General features: G+C 46.0%; 1 protein-coding gene across 2 annotated transcripts in view; it reads right to left on the reverse strand.

The window, feature by feature from the left end:
• Nucleotides 1-869: 869 nt before the first annotated feature.
• WASHC5 (WASH complex subunit 5) overlaps nt 870-19,233 on the reverse strand; it is a 49,848-nt gene continuing 31,484 nt past the window's right edge. Inside the window, exons 22-29 of one of the 2 annotated variants that reach the window (XM_081204392.1) lie at nt 16,559-16,661; nt 14,481-14,560; nt 10,764-10,867; nt 9,623-9,752; nt 8,700-8,796; nt 6,508-6,661; nt 3,589-3,680; nt 870-2,547 (exon numbers count right to left, since the gene is read on the reverse strand). In XM_081204392.1, coding sequence (XP_081060518.1) covers nt 2,495-2,547; nt 3,589-3,680; nt 6,508-6,661; nt 8,700-8,796; nt 9,623-9,752; nt 10,764-10,867; nt 14,481-14,560; nt 16,559-16,661 — 813 coding nt within the window. In that variant the 3' untranslated portion in view covers nt 870-2,494. Of the gene's footprint in view, nt 2,552-3,588; nt 3,681-6,507; nt 6,662-8,699; nt 8,797-9,622; nt 9,753-10,763; nt 10,868-14,480; nt 14,561-16,558; nt 16,662-19,233 lie in introns of both variants that reach the window. The other variant, XM_081204391.1, reaches the window with a different exon arrangement.

The raw sequence follows: 19,233 nt of genomic DNA on the forward strand, positions 1-19,233 counted from the left end.
TTCTTTTGTGTGCTTTGTGTTGTTTTTGTTATGCAATTTGCGTTTTTATATTGCATTTTTATGTTGTGAACTGCCCTGAGCTCTACGGATGAAGAGCAGTATACAAATTTAATTAATAACCATAATAAGCTGTCTGGTGAGCCATTATAGAACATGTGTAAACTTCTCTTGCATCACTTAATTCCCTGTGTTTCATCTTATTAAAACGGAGAGAACCAAGATACCGTATTTTTTGCTCTATAAGACTCACTTTTTCCCTCCTAAAAAGTAAGTGAAAATGTGTGTGCGTCTGATGGAGCAAATGCAGGCTGTGCAGCTATCCCAGAAGCCAGAACAGCAAGAGGGATTGCTGCTTTCACTGAGCAGCGATCCCTCTTGCTGTTCTGGCTTCTGAGATTCAGAATTTTTTTTTTCTTGTTTTCCTCCTCCAAAAACTAGGTGCGTCTTGTGGTCTGGTGCGTCTTACAGAGCGAAAAATACGGTACTATTCAGATAAGACATTAGTTGCGCTTCTGTGTAGTTTATCCTACAATCCAATCCTATATATGTTCACCTGGATGCAAGTCTTGCTGGACGAAGTGGGAATTACTCCTTTAACTCTTTTGAAAAGCTGCTTTGATTTAGATTGCCTAACACAACCCACCAGTAAAATAAGACCTAAAACAGGCATAGGCAAACTCAGTCCACCAGATGTTTTGTGACTACAACTCTCATGATCCCTAGCTAATAGGACCAGTGGTCAGGGATGATGTGAATTGTGGTCCCAAAACATCTGGAAGGCCGAGTTTGCCTATGCCTGACCTAAAATAAAAGCCAGAACAATCTTTCTAAACAAGGAAAGCTGTAAAGAGAAGACCAGTCAAAAGAAGTCAGAAACCACACACAAGCTTTATTTCCTCTTTGAAAAAGGCAACGCCAGCTCTCAAAAGCAGCTCTTGCCAGAAAAGACTTCCTCTAAGTTTTGTGCCTAGCAAGGAACCCAGAAGAACATTGGAGTCAGATCCGAACACCAGTGGTGGCTGGTAGACCCTGGACCGGGTGGGCGGTCAGAGGCCAAGGAGGTCATGTAGGTGGGATCAATAAGGTCACAGGTGTGGGACCAAGTTGTTCTGGTTTTCTTCCTGTCCTCCTCACTTGCAAAGCTTTGCACACAAAAGCATTGAAGTTGTGTAAGTACTCACCACTTAACTACCGTATTTTTCGCTCCATGAGACATACTTTTTTCCTCCTAAAAAGTAAGGGGAAATGTCTGTGCGTCTTATGGAGGGAATGTGTGGTCCCTGGAGCTGAATTGCCCAGGGGTGAAAAGCCGATGAGGCTTTTTTTTTTTTTTTGAAAGAGGGGTGGGGGTGTTGAAACGAAGCCACTGATCAGCTGATCAGCAAGTGACCAGGAGGGAGATAAGGGACACTAGCGATAAAGGAGGCTGCCTGGGAGTGGGGAAGGTAAAAGTAAATGGATCCTCAGGATTTTTGCATTGGATCACCCCAAATTCACCATCAGATCACATAGCATGTCCATGGCTATAGCCTGCACCAAAAAAATCATGCATCCACTGTTTTGTGGGGCCTTAATGGTGCAAAAATGTGGTTACAAAGCATGGATCCACATGGATCCTCAGGATTTTTGCATTGGGCTAGCCCAAACTCACTGTCAAATCACATATCATGTCTGTGGCCACAGCATGAACCACAAAAATCATACATCCATTGTTTCGTTCAGAATATTTTTTTTCTTGTTTTCCTCCTCTAAAAACTAGATTCGTCTTATGGAGCAAAAAATACGGTAAACTGAAATGCATCTAACCTTGGTTTAGCAGGGGTCTCAGCTGTCAAAAGGTTTTAGTGCCGGCCACAAGAACCCTGTGGTTCTCAAAAGGTGTGCTGCGTCACACTGGTGTGGCAGGAAGGTTCAAGGATGATCAAAGCAGTTGTGTGCCTCACAATTGGTTTTCTGCATGTGTTTAATCTGCCCAAAGGATAACCCCAAGTTAAGGAAACCATTTTGGATTATTCAAATATTCCAGAGCTCCTTATTTCAATATCATTCTTTTAATCGCTATACAAAAAAGTCATTCTATGTCCACAAATTGCTGAGAACATAAACTGAATGATTTTTGTACATAAAGGAATAGTGTACAACATTGCAGGTTAAAAGTACAAAATACACATATGCAACCAACAGCTGAGCAGGACGTCATGATTTTTAAATGAGGTTGCTTAAAAGGTTTAGTGTAGCTTGCTGTCCACCAGCTGCTTCAGACTACAACTCCCATCAGCCACTGGGAGCCGGCAGTCCAGAACAGAAGGAGGGCAACAGACTGGGGAAAGTTGGTTTAGTATCAGTTTATTATGTTAGATCAATGTAGGCATAAGTATGCTTCTGCAAAAGCCGCTTCTGAAGCGATGCACTATTTTCCTCCTCTTCCTCCCATCTGCTCTTGCGTTCTTGTTTAGTGAATCCCTGAGCAGGCCTGTTGGTTTTCCTCTGGCGTTCACATAACTGTTCGAAACTCATCAAAAATGAAACTAGGCACATGGGCTTCAACTACCTGGAGGAAGAGAAGAACCCAAGACTGGTTTAAAAAACTCTGCAGGAAACAACTTCCGCAAAACAAATAGGACAAGGGCTAGGGATGCATTAGAAAATTCGAATAATTTCAAAGACAGCAAGGCAAGGCATATGATGTGTTCCAAATCATTCTTCAAGAATGCAGGTAACGACACCATTTGGATGCAAGAAGATTCATTTTTAATGTATTTTTAATCTTTGTTGGAAGCCGCCCAGAGTAGGGGTGGAAACCCAGCCAGATGGGTGGGGTATAAATAATAAATTGTTGTTGTTGTTATTATTATACACACGGGTGTCCAATTTGCTTTTCCTTTTACTGAATGTGAAAGAAGACCTTCCTGATGCCTTTGTATCTTCTAAACTGGCCTGCGGCCTTTAGGTGTTCCGTGAACTTCGATTCAGCTGCCCTTCCAGTCAGTTGTTGCACAGGAATGGAGGGGGAGGATGCCATCTCACCCTTTACCTCAGGCGGCAAAATGTCTTGGGGTCACCCAGTTCATACGTTCTACCTGGCTGATAAGAGACTACCCCGTCGGCAAGAGGTTACTTCTCAACTGGTTAAGGCCTACTCAATTCTCAATGGACAATTCCACACAGAATTCAAGTTACTGGATGTGTGCTGTTGGGGCTCTGAACTCCCATCTGCCCTAGTCACCATGACCAATGGTCAGGGATGATGGAGGTCCAAAGATTCTCAATCCCTGATCTCCTGCCCTTCTATCCAATTTTTCCCACCCGCAGCTGGAGATGCCATCCAGCTTCTGGGAATGTCTACATACAAAACAGATCAGATCAGAAGGATCTTTATTTGCATCAACCACTAGCCATAGCAATGAAGTACAATGTACTCATGCAAAACACATTCTCTGTGACCCATGTCTTGAAAGTCCAACTTGCACCAAGGTCTGATCCAAAGCACAAACGCAACCCAAAAGTCTGGATGCGCAGCAAAGAATTATTCCAGGGCTTTCTGTGTGCTTTCAATCTCCAAGCTGAAAAGCAAAACCTTTTATTTACTCACCCTTCGCGGCAACTTTGTATAACGAACATAATCTTCCAAAAAGAGCAGGGCACCTACAACATCAGCCGGCATTTCTGGGACCTTCTGGCTGTGGACAAGACACAAAACCAAAACCGTGATGGATCGTTCAGGAGCAACAGAGAGTATCATTAGGTGGTCACACTGTTGTGGACAAGGCATACCGTATTTTTCGCCCTATAAGACGCACTTTTTCCCCTCCAAAAATGAAGGGGAAATGTGGGTGCGTCCTATGGGGCGAATGCAGGCTTTCGCTGAAGCCTGGAGAGCGAGAGCGGTAGGTGCGCACCGACCCCTCTCGCTCTCCAGGCTTCGCGGACCTCTCCTCAAGCAGCGGGAACGCTCCCGCTGCTTGGGGAGAGTTGCCGGCATCCCGAAGCCTGCGCGCGCTGATCTCAGCGCGTCCAGGCTTCGCGGCTCTCTCCCCAAGCAGCAGGAATGTTCCCGCTGCTTGGGGAGAGTTGCCGGCATCCCGAAGCCTGCGCGCGCTGATCTCAGCGCGTCCAGGCTTCGCGGATCTCTCCTCAAGCAGCGGGAGCAATAACAGCAATAACCTCCACCCCCCAAAAAAATTTCCTCAAAGAGTACCCCAGTCCATGAGTCTGTTCAGCAGCCTCAGCTTTTGTAGCTGGAGTCAATCCCTCCCAGGCCAGGTGGGAAAAGTCCTGTTGTTTTACAAAACCTAAAACAAACTGAAGCATAGGCTTGCTGCGTAGCCCAAATGCCTATCTGGTCCAACATGCTGTTTCCCTATGGTGGTCAACAGGAAGCCCACAAGCGTAAGAACAGCCCTGCTGAATCAGGTCAGTCGCCCACCTAGTCCGGCATGCTCCGTGTTCCATGTGACAGCCCTTGAGATATTTGAAGATGGCTATCATATCTCATATCATACTTTGGCTACCTCATGAGAAGGGAAGACTCCCTGGAAAAGACCCTGATGTTGGGAAAGATGGAGGGCACAAGGAGAAGGGGACGACAGAGGACGAGATGGTTGGACAGTGTTATTGAAGCTACCAGCATGAGTTTGACCAAACTGCGGGAGGCAGTGGAAGACAGGAGTGCCTGGCGTGCTCTGGTCCATGGGGTATCTGGTGTGCGTGCAGAAGCCAGGCCCTGTGACCAGGACTGGGGCCTTCCTAAGTTTGTTCTGGAGAGGCAAGGCGCAGCCTCACAGGTGCGGCTGATTGGTAACTCACAGCACCCTCACAGCACCTGGTGGCAAGAGCTGGGAAGGGATATAAGGTCAGCATTTCCCTTCAGCTCTTTGCCACAGCAACACATTCCCTGCCTTGCTGCGTTTGGTTCCTTGACTCCTTGCTCCTCGAACCCTTGACTTGTGACTCCTTGCTTCCTGATCTTCAGACCTTTGACTTCCTGACTCCTTGCTCCCTGACCCTCGGACCCTTAGCTTCTTGACTCCAGGCTCTCTGACCCTCAGACTCCTGGCTTCCTGACTCCTGGCTTCTGGACCCCCATTCCTGCTCCCACCCTGCCATCTTGCCCCCGGTCCTGACATCCCCTGCCAGGACTTCGATCGCCCGTGAAGCGGACTGTGACATGGGGTCACAAAGAGTCGGATATGACTAAACAACAACAGCATCTCCTCAGAGTCTCCTCTTTTCCAGGCTAAACATACCCAGTTCCTTCAACTGTTCCTCATCAGGCTTGGTTTCCAGACCCTAGATCATCTTAGTTGCCCTCCTCTGCGCTGTTCTGCTTAAACACTTTAAAGCCTATCCTCCTCAGCCTTTATCCTACACAACAGTCAGGGCTAATGAAATAAGGCAACTTATGGAAATTCTACAGGACAGCCATCGTGGTTGGTGCCTTCCAGCTGTCTTTGTCTACAACAGTGTTTCCCAAACTTTTTTGGGCAACGGCACACCTGTTTACTGAAAAAAAATCTCGCGGCACACCACCATTAAAGCCCCGCCCCGTGACGTCAGCGCGCAGCGTCACGCCGGGAGGGACGCACGAAAGTGAAAGTTTTTTCCCTCCCCCTTGCCGGGGAACCTCCAAGCTTTGGGGGTGGGAGGAGGCAGCAGAGCGAGGGACTGAGGGACGGCGGCAACTGAGGCGGCGGCGGCTGTTGTGGTGGTGGCGGCGATAGCGGGCGGAGGAGGGGGCGGCGGCGGGGCTTGAGGAGCCGTCGCCGGGAGTTGCTGCTGCTGCTGTTGCTGCTGCTGCCCGGACATGCCGGCCTCCTCCTCCTCCGCTGTCTCGCGCTCCTCCCTTTTGCACGCGCTGCCCCGCCGCTCGGCACCACCACTGCGGAGCCGCCCCCGGCTCGACGCGGATCCTCGCCGCCGCCGCCTCTCACCGCCCGACTCGCCCGCCTCCCTCCCACGGCACACCAGCTAATGTCTCACGGCACAGTAGTGTGCCGCGGAACACCGGTTGGGAAACACTGGTCTACAATTCCCATCTACCCCAGCCAAGCATGGCTAAGGGTCAGGGATGATGGGAGTTGTAGTCCAAATGCTGGAAGAGAACCACACTGGTTGGCCCTAGCCAAGTCAAGTTTTATTACGGCCGGAGCCAGTGACACTAAACACCACAAGACCAAACAACAAGAAATCAACGACAACCTCAGAAAAGAAGAAAGGTTACACAAGGGAACTTCGCAGTGTGCCATTCGACAGAAGAGATTTACGCTTCCGAATTACTGAAGTGCAAAATTTAGCCACCTCATATGATATTGAGCTTGAGGAATCTTCCAGGAGGTATTTTCGAAGAATTTCGGGGGAGGATTCCAAATAATATTGAAGGGGTATAAATTTTGATGGAAGCGGTAAAATAAGTTGAACTCGTTCTTCGCTATAAAATTCGCAAAATAGAAGAATGTGTGTGGCAGATTCTACCTTATTAGGTTGGCCCTAGCTAAGCAGCAGGAGTACCTTGTGCACTGCTCCATCATTGACCGAACGAACTGGCCAATCAGGGCCAGAAACTGCTCGGTGTACCGCGAGTGAAACTGCTTCAGCAGAGTGAGCAAGCCCAACACCAGCGGCGGCCAGTCAATGGGATCTGCCGGCTTCCTGCACACCATCCCTGAAGGAAAACAGAAAAAGAGGAGACATTTCTTAGGGATGGTGCACCCAAAAAAACCAGCCACCTTGTGGAGGCCGCTCCGAATTCTTCTCTCTGTGGGGGCTCACCCCTTGTGGGTCAGGGGGAAGCAGGTATTCATTTCCTTGCTGTCAAAACCAACATGGGGGAAATCCCACTATCAGCTGGGCCAAAACAAATGGCTTGTTACTTGAAGACGGCCGTCGTGTGAAGCGATATAAAGATGGCACCTACGTGGAACCATTTGCATCCTCTGGTCATCCTGAAAAGGAAAACTATCCGGCAGGGCAGATAGCGGTAAGCTACTGGCAGGTGCCAGTGGGACGCGGGTGGCGCTGTGGGTTAAACCACAGAGCCTAGAGCTTGCCGATCAGAAGGTCGGCGGTTTGAATCACCGCGACGGGGTGCCCTGCCTTGTGGAACACCCTCCTACTAGATGTCAATGAAATAAACAACTACCTGACTTTTATAAGACATCTGAAGGCAACCCTGTACCGTGGTACCTCTGGATACAAACAGGATCAGTTCGGGAGCCCCGTTCGCATCCTGAAGCAAACACAACCCGCGTCTGTGCATGCGCGGGTTGCGATTCACTGCTTCTGCGCATGCGTGAGCAGCGAAACCCAGAAGTAACACATTCAGTTACTCTCGGGTCACTGCAGAGCGCAACCCAAAAACGCTCAACCTGAAGCAACTTCAACCCAAGGTATGACTGTATAGGGATGTTTTCAATATGCAATGTTCCATTGCATTTTTATATATAGTGGTACCTCGGGTTAAGTACTTAATTCGTTCTGGAGGTCCGTTCTTAACCTGAAACTGTTCTTAACCTGAAGCACCACTTTAGCTAATGGAGCCTCCTGCTACCGCCGTGCTGCTGGAGCACAATTTCTGTTCTCATCCTGAAGCAAAGTTCTTAATCTGAAGCACTATTTCTGGGTTAGCGGAGTCTGTAACCTGAAGCGTATGTAACTTGAGGTACCACTGTATTCTGTTGGGAGCAACCCAGAGTGGCTTGAGGAACCCAGTCAGATGTGTGGGATACAAGAAGCAAATCATTATTATTATCTTAGAGTGGGTCGGTGGGTGGGTGAAAGATTTCTTCCTGTAAGCCTCTGTCAAAAAGTGTAAGCAAAACAGATCTAGATGCTCCAATGGTCTGACTCGATAAGAGGCAGCTTCCTGGCTTTCCCCCCCTTCCTTTTTAAAATAAGGGTGCCCTAAAGTAAATCAGTAAGTGTATCTTCTGAAAATGTGGATCAATTAAAGCTGCGAAGCAATTATTCGGAGGCCCTCGCAACCTTTCCAATGGTGCCCTAAGAAGAAAATTACGCAGCTCAAAGCAAGCAGGTTCATTTACAGGTGGACATAATGAACAACAAAGGGAATTTCAAAATAAAAAAATTCCTTCCAGTAGCACCTTAAAGACCAACTAAGTTAGTTCTTGGTATGAACTCAGTGTATCTGAAGAAGTGTGCATGCACACGAAAGCTCATACCAAGAACTAACTTAGTTGGTCTTTAAGGTGCTACTGGAAGGAATTTTTTTATTTTGACTATGGCAGACCAACACGGCTACCTACCGTGGAACCATGGAAGGCACCACATTGAGCCGCATGAAATGGAAGTCCATCAACCTCACCAAGAAACTTGCACAGGTACAGACTGATATCTTCTTTCTTACTAAATGCAAGAACCTGGACATTATACCCAAGGGTCTTAGAATTAAGAACCCTCTACAATCCACGTATCCCACTGAATATGGTATCTGAAGAAGTGTGCATGCACACGAAAGCTCATACCAAGAACTAACTTAGTTGGTCTTTAAGGTGCTACTGGAAGGAATTTTTTTATTTTGACTATGGCAGACCAACACGGCTACCTACCTGTAAAGGGAATTTCGTTATACTTGCAAGCTTGCCGAAGTTAAAATGAAAGCTCTTTGTGAGTTGTCCACGCTTACAGTCTTAGCTCATGAAAAAACAAGGGGGTGAGCAGAGGAAAAAAGAGTTATACTATACCTAGGTTTTTACTGTACTGAAGTTTTGGCAACTGGGAAATCAGAAAGAGAAAGTTCACGATGGGAAAATACGGCAATCGTTTTGTAGTTATGTAGATCTAGAAAGGAAATAAAAAAAGATGGGAGGAAGAGGAAAACATTAATATTATCTATTTTATTAGGATTTTTGTATTACTGACCCTACGGTTTAAAGAAGCCACGGCTCTTTGAAGTGGTATCACAGTGCTCTAACTGTATCATGCGTATGCGGCCATAAACTCACAAAGTTCAAAAATATGATTATTATTTTTAATGCACTACAACTAACAGTTAACAACACTCACATTCACATGTTAAGTTCCATTTCATGTTAAGTCCCATACTCACGTTAGAATATTTACAACTAGCAAAACTGATGGGAAGAGTTAGAGGAGTATTGAACCAGAAAATATTTGGAGAATGGAGAATATTTAAGGATTATATAAGATCATATTGTACAAGCCACACCATATTAGCAGAACGTGAGTGATACTTGTAAACACAACAAATACTGTTTGTGGAGTAGACGGGGACAATATTAAAGAATATAAAACTGTGCGGGGAAAAGCAACAACAGTATATACAGTACAATGATTAGAAGACTCGTTTGTGGTCTTTTTTATTTAAGTGTTTATTTAAGTATTAATTAGGAAGATTAAGTTTTTTTTTATGCACATAAATCTGTTTTATCTTCTTTCTTTTTGATGTATTTTTTTTCTTAATTGTATTTTAATTTTCTTTTTGTAGTATGAGATTGAAAATTCTTTGTATATGTGTGTAATTTAAATTAATAAAGATTATTATTTTTTAAAAAGTTCCATTTAGACTACACAAACCTTGAGACCCACACTCTGAATGCTGGAAGTGAGAGGGAATGATTCTCTCATGAAAGGAAAACCACATCACCTTATTCAGCGGGGTGTGAATTCCGGCTGCCTCCAGGTAGGCTGTGATCTCATACAGAAGAGTGTTGTCTTCTTTAGGGTAAGGCAATGAGGGATCCTGGTAATGGGCCTCTATGTCAGCCAGGATTGCTCTAGAAGGGCAACAGGAAGAGAGAGCCGCTCTCAATAACCATCACTCACAAAGGCAAGCTGTGGAGGCGAGATCGCAGCACCCACAAGCGTAGTACCCATGGTCTCAAAAACTCAAGTATCTAGTCCTCACTGCTTGAAAATGTGCAAACGAAGCCTCCTAAAGTCTCACCAGCTTGGGTGGGGGGGTGGCAAGGCAGGAGGGAAACAAGAGTCAGCCAAGGAGAGGGTTTCACCGACAACACAAATGCTATTTTGAACACCCAGCCACCCAAGAACAGGCAGAGAAGCAGTTATGCCAAATACGTGAAACATCGAATTACTTTCCATAAACAGGCGAGGTCTTCTTTTTTGATCATTTAAGGTTATATTTTTAACAAAAAAAGGAATTTTTTTTTCTGGTTTGCAATTAAAAATGGGAACCTCTGAATCAGAATGTTCTCTTTCAATAGGGACGCCTTTCCCACAATCCACAGCCTTACGGTTTAGAGTATTTTTGGTTCTTCAATGGATTTTAACCCAACTTTATATGGGGAAAGAGTGAGCAGCCCAAGATATTTTGCTGCCTCAAATTAACCTTTCCGCCACCCCACCCAGCTAGGACCAGCACTTTAAAAGCTCTAGTTTTTAATATTAGCCTTATTTCATCCTCCCCTCTCTGTAAGCTGTCTTGAGATGCCGTTGGATCTTCAAATCAAGTAAGAGTCTTTTCAATGATACTGAATATAGACCTTGCAAAAGGTTCTGGCTACAAAAAAATTGGGTGGGGATTGCATCTCACCCAGAATATCTTGGGCTGACAGCCTTTCCCCGATTCACAGGACGTGGGATGCAAAGAAATCTCCAATGGGTTTTGGGTCTATGAAACTGTGACCTGGTCCGCCCCCCCAGCCCTTGTTCCATCCCAAAATGCAGCGCATTCTGCATGCAACCATTTTTGCCTGTAAAATGGCACAGGCCATTATCATCCTGGCGACACCAGCCAGTGATCCTCAAGGAGCTTTGATTCTTACTCATTAAGGTTCTCCAATGCAGCTGCTAAATGCTTGGAGTCGAATCTGCAGGAATAGTTAAGTTCGTTGGCGATCTGCCGTCTCAGAATCTGCATCTGGCCAACCTGGGGAAGGAGGGAAAGAAAGAAAGAAAGAAAGAAAGAAAGAAAGAAAGAAAGAAAGAAAGAAAGAAAGAACTTAAGGAGCTCATCACAAGGAAGGAGTGAAAAACAAACTTCATTGCAGCAAACATCTTGTCTTTCCAAAGTAGGGTTTACCAAGCACCAGTTAAAAGGGGTGAGGTTATAAGGGGCCAGCAAACTTTTTCAGCAGGGGGCCGGTCCACTGTCCCTCGGACTTTGTGGGGGGCCGGATTATATTTTGAAAAAAAACAATGGACAAATTCCTATGCCCCACGAATAAAGCAGTTTTCATGTAAATTCAAGTGTAGGAGTGCAAATATCCAGAGTGTGTGGTCAGGTGGGATTACTATGAGGAATTATAAAATATGCATCAAGCCATTGTGTCCACGATGAATGCATTGTGTTGACTGGGTTTGATATATTGACAATCATTTCTGATCAAATCCCACAACCCTCTGCATCTCTGGCCATTTCCTCTACTGTCCATTTCTCTTGCTTGACAAGTCACGTACACAGCCCAGTTGCCAGTTTGTTTCGCCAGGCATGCATCCTGGGCCATCAAAGATAGTGGGCAAGCTTCTTTGATGTAGCTTTTCTGATATGTTAATCTTAGGATGTTAATCTTAGGGCCAGGAAACAGATCTCACCTGAAGGTGATAATGATCGCTGCCTTCCTGGCCATCCTCCTTATCATGTATATTGCCTGTTTATTGCCTGTTCTGGCAATCACCTCCGGGGTTGCCAGACGCACTCCTTTGTAGTTCTGTTCTTTGTTCACCCCAGAAATATGTGTGCTTAATTAGTTCTGGTAGTTTGTCCCCACGTGGGGTTTGTTGAAATGCTCAGAAGAAATTTGATTGGTTCTTACAAACACTCGGTAAAAAGTTCTTTTGTGAATAAAACGACCTGGGCCAGGGGGTGGAGAGACAGATTATTATATGCACTCTTCCCAGAGTCTTGCTGGTTCAAGCCTCTGGGTGTATTCTTATTAATCAGAGTTCAATCCTTCCTTTACTCTGAGAACGCCTCATACAAGAACAACATCAAACTACAGTAACTTGTCCAGCAGTACCATTCTTATTAAGTTTCTTACACAGTACAGAAGCAATACATTTATTTATGCACCGTCAATTCAAATACCCTCTCCACAGATTCTTGTGTCATGGGTGGAATAAAAATATCTTGTGTCTCAATTGTAAAGATTTGAAGCCAAGCCTTTGAAGTGCCATTAATTACCCTTCTATGGTGAGTAAGGCATTCCGACAGCCACATTCCAAATATTACCTGGCCAGATTCCAGTGGGGATTTCTACAGACTGGTTCCAGTATCGGGCTATTGCTAATCAGGCTGCTGATAACAGAAAAAACGCTGAGTCTCTACATTTAAGGTTATTGTTTAGATTTGAGTCTAATGATAACAAGAGCTGAATTGGGTGGAAGAGACAGCTGCGTAATTTTGGAAGTAATGTGGAACACCTTTTCCCAAAAGGAGCTTAGCTACGTGCAACTCCACCATGCATGAAGATAATAATATAATAATAATAATTTATTATTTATACCCCGCTCATCTGGCTGGGTTTCCCCAGCAACTTTGGGCTGCTCCCAACCGAATATTAAAAACACAGTACAGCATTAAACATTAAAAGCTTCCCTAAACAGGGCTGCCTTCAGATGTCATTTAAAAGTAAGATAGCTGCTTATTGCCACAGGGCGGGTGCCACTACCGAGAAGGCCCTCTGCCTGGTTCCCTGTAACCTCACTTCTCACAGTGAGGGAACTGCCAGAAGGCCCTTGGAAGAAGAAGAAGAAGAGTTTGGATTTGATATCCCGCCTTTCACTCCCTTTAAGGAGTCTCAAAGCAGCTAACATTCTCCTTTCCCTTCCTCCCCCACAACAAACACTCTGTGAGGTGAGTGGGGCTGAGAGACTTCAGAGAAGTGTGACTGGCCCAAGGTCACCCAGCAGCTGCATGTGGAGGAGCGGAGACGCGAACCCGGTTACCCAGATTACGTGACTACCGCTCTTAACCACTACACCACACTGGCTCTTGGAGCCAGTGGACCTCTCTTGGAGCTGGACCTCAGTGTCTGGGTTGAATGATGGTGAGGCGTTCTCAAAGTAAAGGAAGGATTGAACTCTGATTAATAAGAATACACAAAATACACAGAGGCTTGAACCAGCAAGACTCTGGGAAGGGTGCGTATAATAATCTGTGTCTGTCCCCTCGGCCCAGGTCATTTTATTCACAAAAGAACTTTTACAGTGTGTTCGTAAGAACCAATCAGATTTCTTCTGAGCATATCAACAAACCCCACATGGGGACAAAGTTAGACTACCAAAACTAATTACGCACGCATATTTCTGGGGTAAACAAAACAGAACTACAAAGGAGTGCATCCAGCAACCCCGGAGATCATAAACAAGCAATATATATAAGAAGGAGGGCAAGGAGATAGGCATCTTTATCACCTTCCTGTGAAACTATTTCCAGGCCCTAAGGTTGACATCCTGAGATTAACACATCGGAAAGGCTACTTCAAAGAAGCCACCCACTATCTTTCATAGCCCAGGATGCATGATGCAGCAACTGGCACCTGGCTGTGTACGTGACTTGTCAAGCAAGAGAAATGGCCAGTAGAAGAAATGGCCAGAGATGCAGAGGGTTGTGGGATTTGAAGAAGCAGAGGTGTGGATTGATCAAACATCATATCAAAATAGTTTAAACCCAGTCAACGCAATGCTTTCATTGCTGACACAGATGGCCAGTGTGGTGTAGTGGTTAAGAGCAGTGGACTCGTAATCTGGGGAACCGGGTTCGCATCTCCGCTCCTCCACATGCAGCTGCTGGGTGACCTTGGGCTAGTCACACTTCTCTGAAGTCTCTCAGCCCCACTCACCTCACAGAGTGTTTGTTGAGGAAGGGAAAGGAGAATGTTAGCCGCTTTGAGACTCCTTAAAGGGAGTGAAAGGCGGGATATCAAATCCAAACTCTTCTTCTTCTTACTCTATATTTGTTATAATTCCTCATAGCAATCCCACCTGATCACTACATGATGGGGGTGGAGACGCTCCTTCAGATATACTGGACCGAGGCCGTTTAGGGCTTTAAATGTCAGCACCAACACTTTGAATTGTGCTCGGAAAGGTACTGGGAGCCAATGCAGGTCTCTCAGGACCGGTGTTATATGAGCGTCTCTCTCCGCAGCCTTTCCAGCAAGCCCCATTTTGGTCTTCTTCAGCAGTATCGCAGCCAGACAAGAGCAGGTGTGCTGGATGAGGCCAAAGGCTCATCTACCATAGCATCCTGCTTGCACAGAGGCCAGTCAGGTGCCCGTGGAAAGCCTGCAGACAGAGCACAACAACAACCGAGGGCCCTGTAGCTAGACACATTCACGGCTGCTTAAGTTGTTTGCAATAAACAAACAAACCCATGCAATTAGAAATAATCCTATAGATTAGCAGAAGGCGGGGGTGGGGAAGACTTTGAAGAGCTTGGGCGACGGCTGGCAAAATGCTGGGAGAATAAGTAGAGGAGTCAGACAAAGGAGAACATCGTGGCCTTACCCCACGTGTAGTGAACATTATTACAAAAGTACCTTCATAATCGCATCGAGGTATGCAGGCCATATCCTTTGTGTTTTGGTGACTGCTGTGGAATACACCTTGACACAATTGGCTGCAATAAAGAAAACAGGGAGGGGGAAAAACACAAAGCCCTATCATTGGAATCCTCCGTGTTTTTATTAGGCTGCGTACAGTTTTCATAGGGACGCGGGTGGCACTGTGGGTTAAACCACAGAGCCTAGGACTTGTCGATCAGAAGGTCGGCAGTTCGAATCCCCGCAACGGGATGAGCTCCCGTTGCTCAGTCCCTGCTTCTGCCAACCTAGCAGTTTGAAAGCACAAAAGTGCAAGTAGATAAATAGGTACCACTCCGTCGGGAAGGTAAAGGGCATTTCCGTGCACTGCTCTGGTTCGCCAGAAGCGGCTTAGTCATGCTGGCCACATGACCCAGAAGCTTTATGCCGGTTCCCCCGGCCAATAAAGCGAGATGAGCGCCACAACCCCAGAGTTGGCCATGACTGGACCTAATGGTCAGGGTTCCCTTTACCTTTTTACAGGTTCCATGCTACTCAGAATCCACCTTAAGGGTTGGCATTGCAAATTGTGCTTCCTCCCTTCCTACATGGAATCACACAGACCACGCTATCTGTAGCCTGGAAAACTGTGACGCTTACGCCCCTGCCCCCTTGTGCATTTGCCATCATGTCAAAAGGTGATTAACAGTAAGATAAATACATACAGTGGTACCTTGGTTTACGAACAGCCCAGTTCACGAACACCTTGGAACCTGAACACTGCAAACTCGGAAGAAGGGGTTCCGGTTTTCGAACTTTGTCCCGGAAGCCGAACGTGCTCCCGTTTTCACCGTTGCACAGCAAATTTGAGTCCCCCGCATAGTAATTAAGCCTTTTCCCTCCCGCTTCTGCCTTTGCACGGCTTGTTTGCATCCCCTCCCCATTTTATTTTAAGCCAGGCATAGGCAAACTCGGCCCTCCAGATGTTTTGGGACAACTCCCATCATGCCTAGCTAATAGGACCAGTGGTCAGGGATGATGGGAACTGTAGTTTCAAAACATCAGGAGGGCCGAGTTTGCCTATGCCTGTTTTAAGCCTTTTCCCTCCCGCTTCTGCCCTTGCCCCGCTCGTTTGAGTCCCCCACATCGTAAATTAAAGCCTTCCGTTTCAACAGTGTTCTGAGGTGATATTTGGTGTTTGCTATTTTTTTGAATTTTTGTTTGTGTGACTTGTTTTCATTTTTGTGAATGGCTTGTTTTTCGTTTAATGACTATCAGCACAGGTAAGAAAAAAAATTATTTTTAATTTTCATCATCTACAATACTGTCTTATTTATCTTATAGTACAGAACATTGATTATTGTTTTCATTTTATGGATCGATGGTCTTGTTAGATAGTAAGATCCATGTTAAATTGCTGTTTTAGGGGTTGTTTTACATTGTCTGGAACGGATTAATCCATTTCTCACTATTTTCTATGGGAAAGCTTGCCTTGGTTTAAGAACGCTTTGGTTTAAGAACGGACTTCCGGTTTAAGAATGGACTTCCGGAACGGATTAAGTTCATAAACTGAGGTACCACTGTATATAGATAGGATACCATCCTTTGCGGTTTTATCTTCCAACTCCTGAATGCAGTGATTCCTAAACTGTGGCCCGCAAGCTTCATTCAGGTGGTCTGTGGAGTTTGCATTAAATATCCACACTGGCTTTTAGCAGTACTTTTGTTGCTTTTTTCCTTTCCTTTTGCATGTATTGCATTTCATTCTATTGCAGTTCGAGCAGCATTCAATAAAATGTATGCAATAAAATGTAATATATAAGAAACGAAAGAAGAAATAAAGATACGGTTGAAAATCGTGCGGTAACTAGCGCAGCTCATTCCAATGGTTGCAACAGGAAGAAAGAATATTTAGCAGACCAGCAGGAGCCTCAGCAGTTTCCCAGGGGTCTGTGGGGCAAAGAAGCCCGAAGGTGAGAGCCTGAACATTTTCGTCACCCCCTTGCAGAAGAACGGCAGCCCACCCGCAAAGCTCCTGAATTCATCGTTTGAGAATCTGTTTTCTAGCCTGGAACTCTGGTGGAAAGGATTCTTACCCACAATTCCCTTCAAAGGGTTGACAGCGTTTGTGAGAGATTTCAAGGCGTCGTGTACACCTTTGTCACGTAGCACCGTCTTCTGAAACATGCTGAGGAAATTCTAAAGCAAAACAAAAAGAACAATTAAGGCCACAGCTGGCGATCTCCTTTGGAGCAAGTCCGCCACTCAAGCGTGTGCATGAGAAAGCAATTCATATCAGCACCAGTCTCAAATTTAAATAGTAATAATAAGTTGCAAAGACGCAAACAAGTTCTGCCTTCAGTTTCTCAGAGCAGAGGCCCTAGAAAACTGAAGCCTCGGTCCTCCACTCTGCAAAATGGGGATAATAGTGACCTATTCTCCTAGTAGCGCTGGATTTAGGGCGCTGCAGGCAGTTCTCTCACACAGGGCGTTGAGCTGAGGGGGCGCGAAATGGAGAAGATCCATAACTGAAAAAGATCCCTTTGAGGGTGCCAAATTTTGGGCGCCATTTTACGAAAGATCACCAAAGGCCGTCCCTGCTCCTAGGTCTACTTCATGGGCAAATGAAACCAATGTTCCAGAAAGCGCCTATAGCTTGAGGGCATGATCCATCCTCTCCCACCATTGCAGCAACTCTGGGCACCTGGTCCTTAGCTGGAAGGGGATTCAGACAGATAATTTATTACGGTCAAAGACCAGCTCACACAACATAACACAATAAAAACTTTAAGGTGCTACTGGAAGGAATTTTTTTATTTTGACTATGGCAGACCAACACGGCTACCTATCTGTAACAATAAAAACAGTGTTAGATAAAAGATAAAATTTACAATCGGAGCAGATTGCAGCAGTAGTTCGTGAGCTAAAATTGAGATATATACATTCACCCTTACAACTGAGATTTGGGCTACCATAAAAAATTGACCCTGAGGCAACTTCAGCATTTCCCTATTAAGCTATTTTATTCTAGAGGATGATCTGTGCCTACAAATCTGGGCGCAGAATCTGGCTACCAGCCAGGTCGTCTTATGATCTTTGCCTAAGAGGAGAGAATTAAGTTTAGACTTGTCTGAAAGATCGGCGAGCCTCTTCAGCAAAGGATCAATGGTGTCTCTACGGATCTCAACATAAAAAGGACATCTAAAATATATATGTTTGGGGCTTCCTATTTCCCCTGATGGGCAGGCGCAAAGTCTCTGTTCATACGGGACCCTTCTATAGGAGCCTTCCAGAACCGGTGAGGGCAAGGCTGAACTACTAGCAAGATTAAAAGCCCTTCTTGCATTTCTGGGTGTGGGGGAATAGAGATATGCTGCTGGAGCGGCTGGAAGGCGATTCAATTTCCGTGCCTCCTCCCTCAAATTGACAGATCCAACAACTCTGGCTATGCAGGCTTTGGAAAGAGAGAGGAGAGCAGCCCATGAAAGCAGAATCACTCAGTCCTTCTGTGAGATACATGGAAGGAGCTCCGATCCCAGGTAATGCACATGCCCGCTGCACATCTGGAGCAATGTATACCCAAGACAAGAGGCTATTGTTGGGAATCTGAATACGTGCAGCTACTCACACAGAGGCAATTAAGATTTGGCAGACAGCCAAAAGGTCATGTGAAGGAGTAAGTCTGCCTGGTGATACAGAAGGCATAGAGATAGCTCCTTGATTGGTCAAGCTCTCCCAAGGGAGTGATAATTAATGGCCTACTAACTGGAATGTGAGCTAGTACAAGTTTGAGTGTAGGAGTTGTGAGTCGTGTAAGAGAAAGCTAGCAAAAGATCTGAGTTCTGTTCCTGTAAATAGTCCACTGTATATAATAAACACCTAACTACAAGTTCCTGGTTCCTGCTTCGTCCATCCTGTCTGCAGTCAAGTCGCCAATTGTTTCTGTGGATTCTGCGTTTACTTTGCTAGGTCTGGCTAAGGTCTTGCAACTAGTCAGAAAGTTGCGAAACACCAATAGTTTTTGCCAATAGCTATATACTGTCTTATGGCAGGAATGGAACCTGTGGACCTTCAGATGTTGACTGCAACTCTCATAGGACGTGGGTGGCGCTGCAGTCTAAACCACTGACCCTCTTGAGCTTGGCGATCGGAAGGTCGGCGGTTCGAATCACCGCAACAGGGTGAGCTCCTGCTGCTGTCCCAGCTCCTCCCAACCTAGCAGTTCGAAAGCACACCAGTGCAAGTAGATAAAACAGGTACCGCTGCGATTGGAAGGTAAACGGTGTTTCTGCGTGTTCTGACTTCTGTTACGGTCCTCCATGCGCCAGAAGTGGTTTAGTCATGCTGGTCACATGACCCAGAAAGCTGTCTGTGGACGGCTCCCTCGGCCTGAAGCAAGATGAGCTCTGCAAACGCACAGTCACCTTTGACTGGACTTAACCGCCCAGGGGTCCTTTACCTTGCCTGCAATTCTTAGCCCTCCATACCATTGGAAATGCTGACTGCGGCTGAAGGGAGTTGGGAGTCCAAAAGCATATGGAAGGTTACAGGTCCCCTGTCCATGCCCTATGCTGATCTCACCCCCCCCCCCTTGAATGTGCAGCTTTGCATTGGCACAGAGATGATTGTGAGCGGCCATAGCTCAGAGGCTGAGCAGAAGCCATGCGCGAAATAGGCCCACAATTCCTACCCAAACATGCGCAATTAGAGTAGTGGTTCTCAAAGGGTGCGGTGCGGCAGGAGACGATGGCCTTGCCGCTGCCCCCCGAGC

This window comes from Podarcis bocagei (assembly GCF_964188305.1).
Source record: "Podarcis bocagei genome assembly, chromosome: 8".
Lineage (NCBI taxonomy): Eukaryota > Metazoa > Chordata > Lepidosauria > Squamata > Lacertidae > Podarcis > Podarcis bocagei.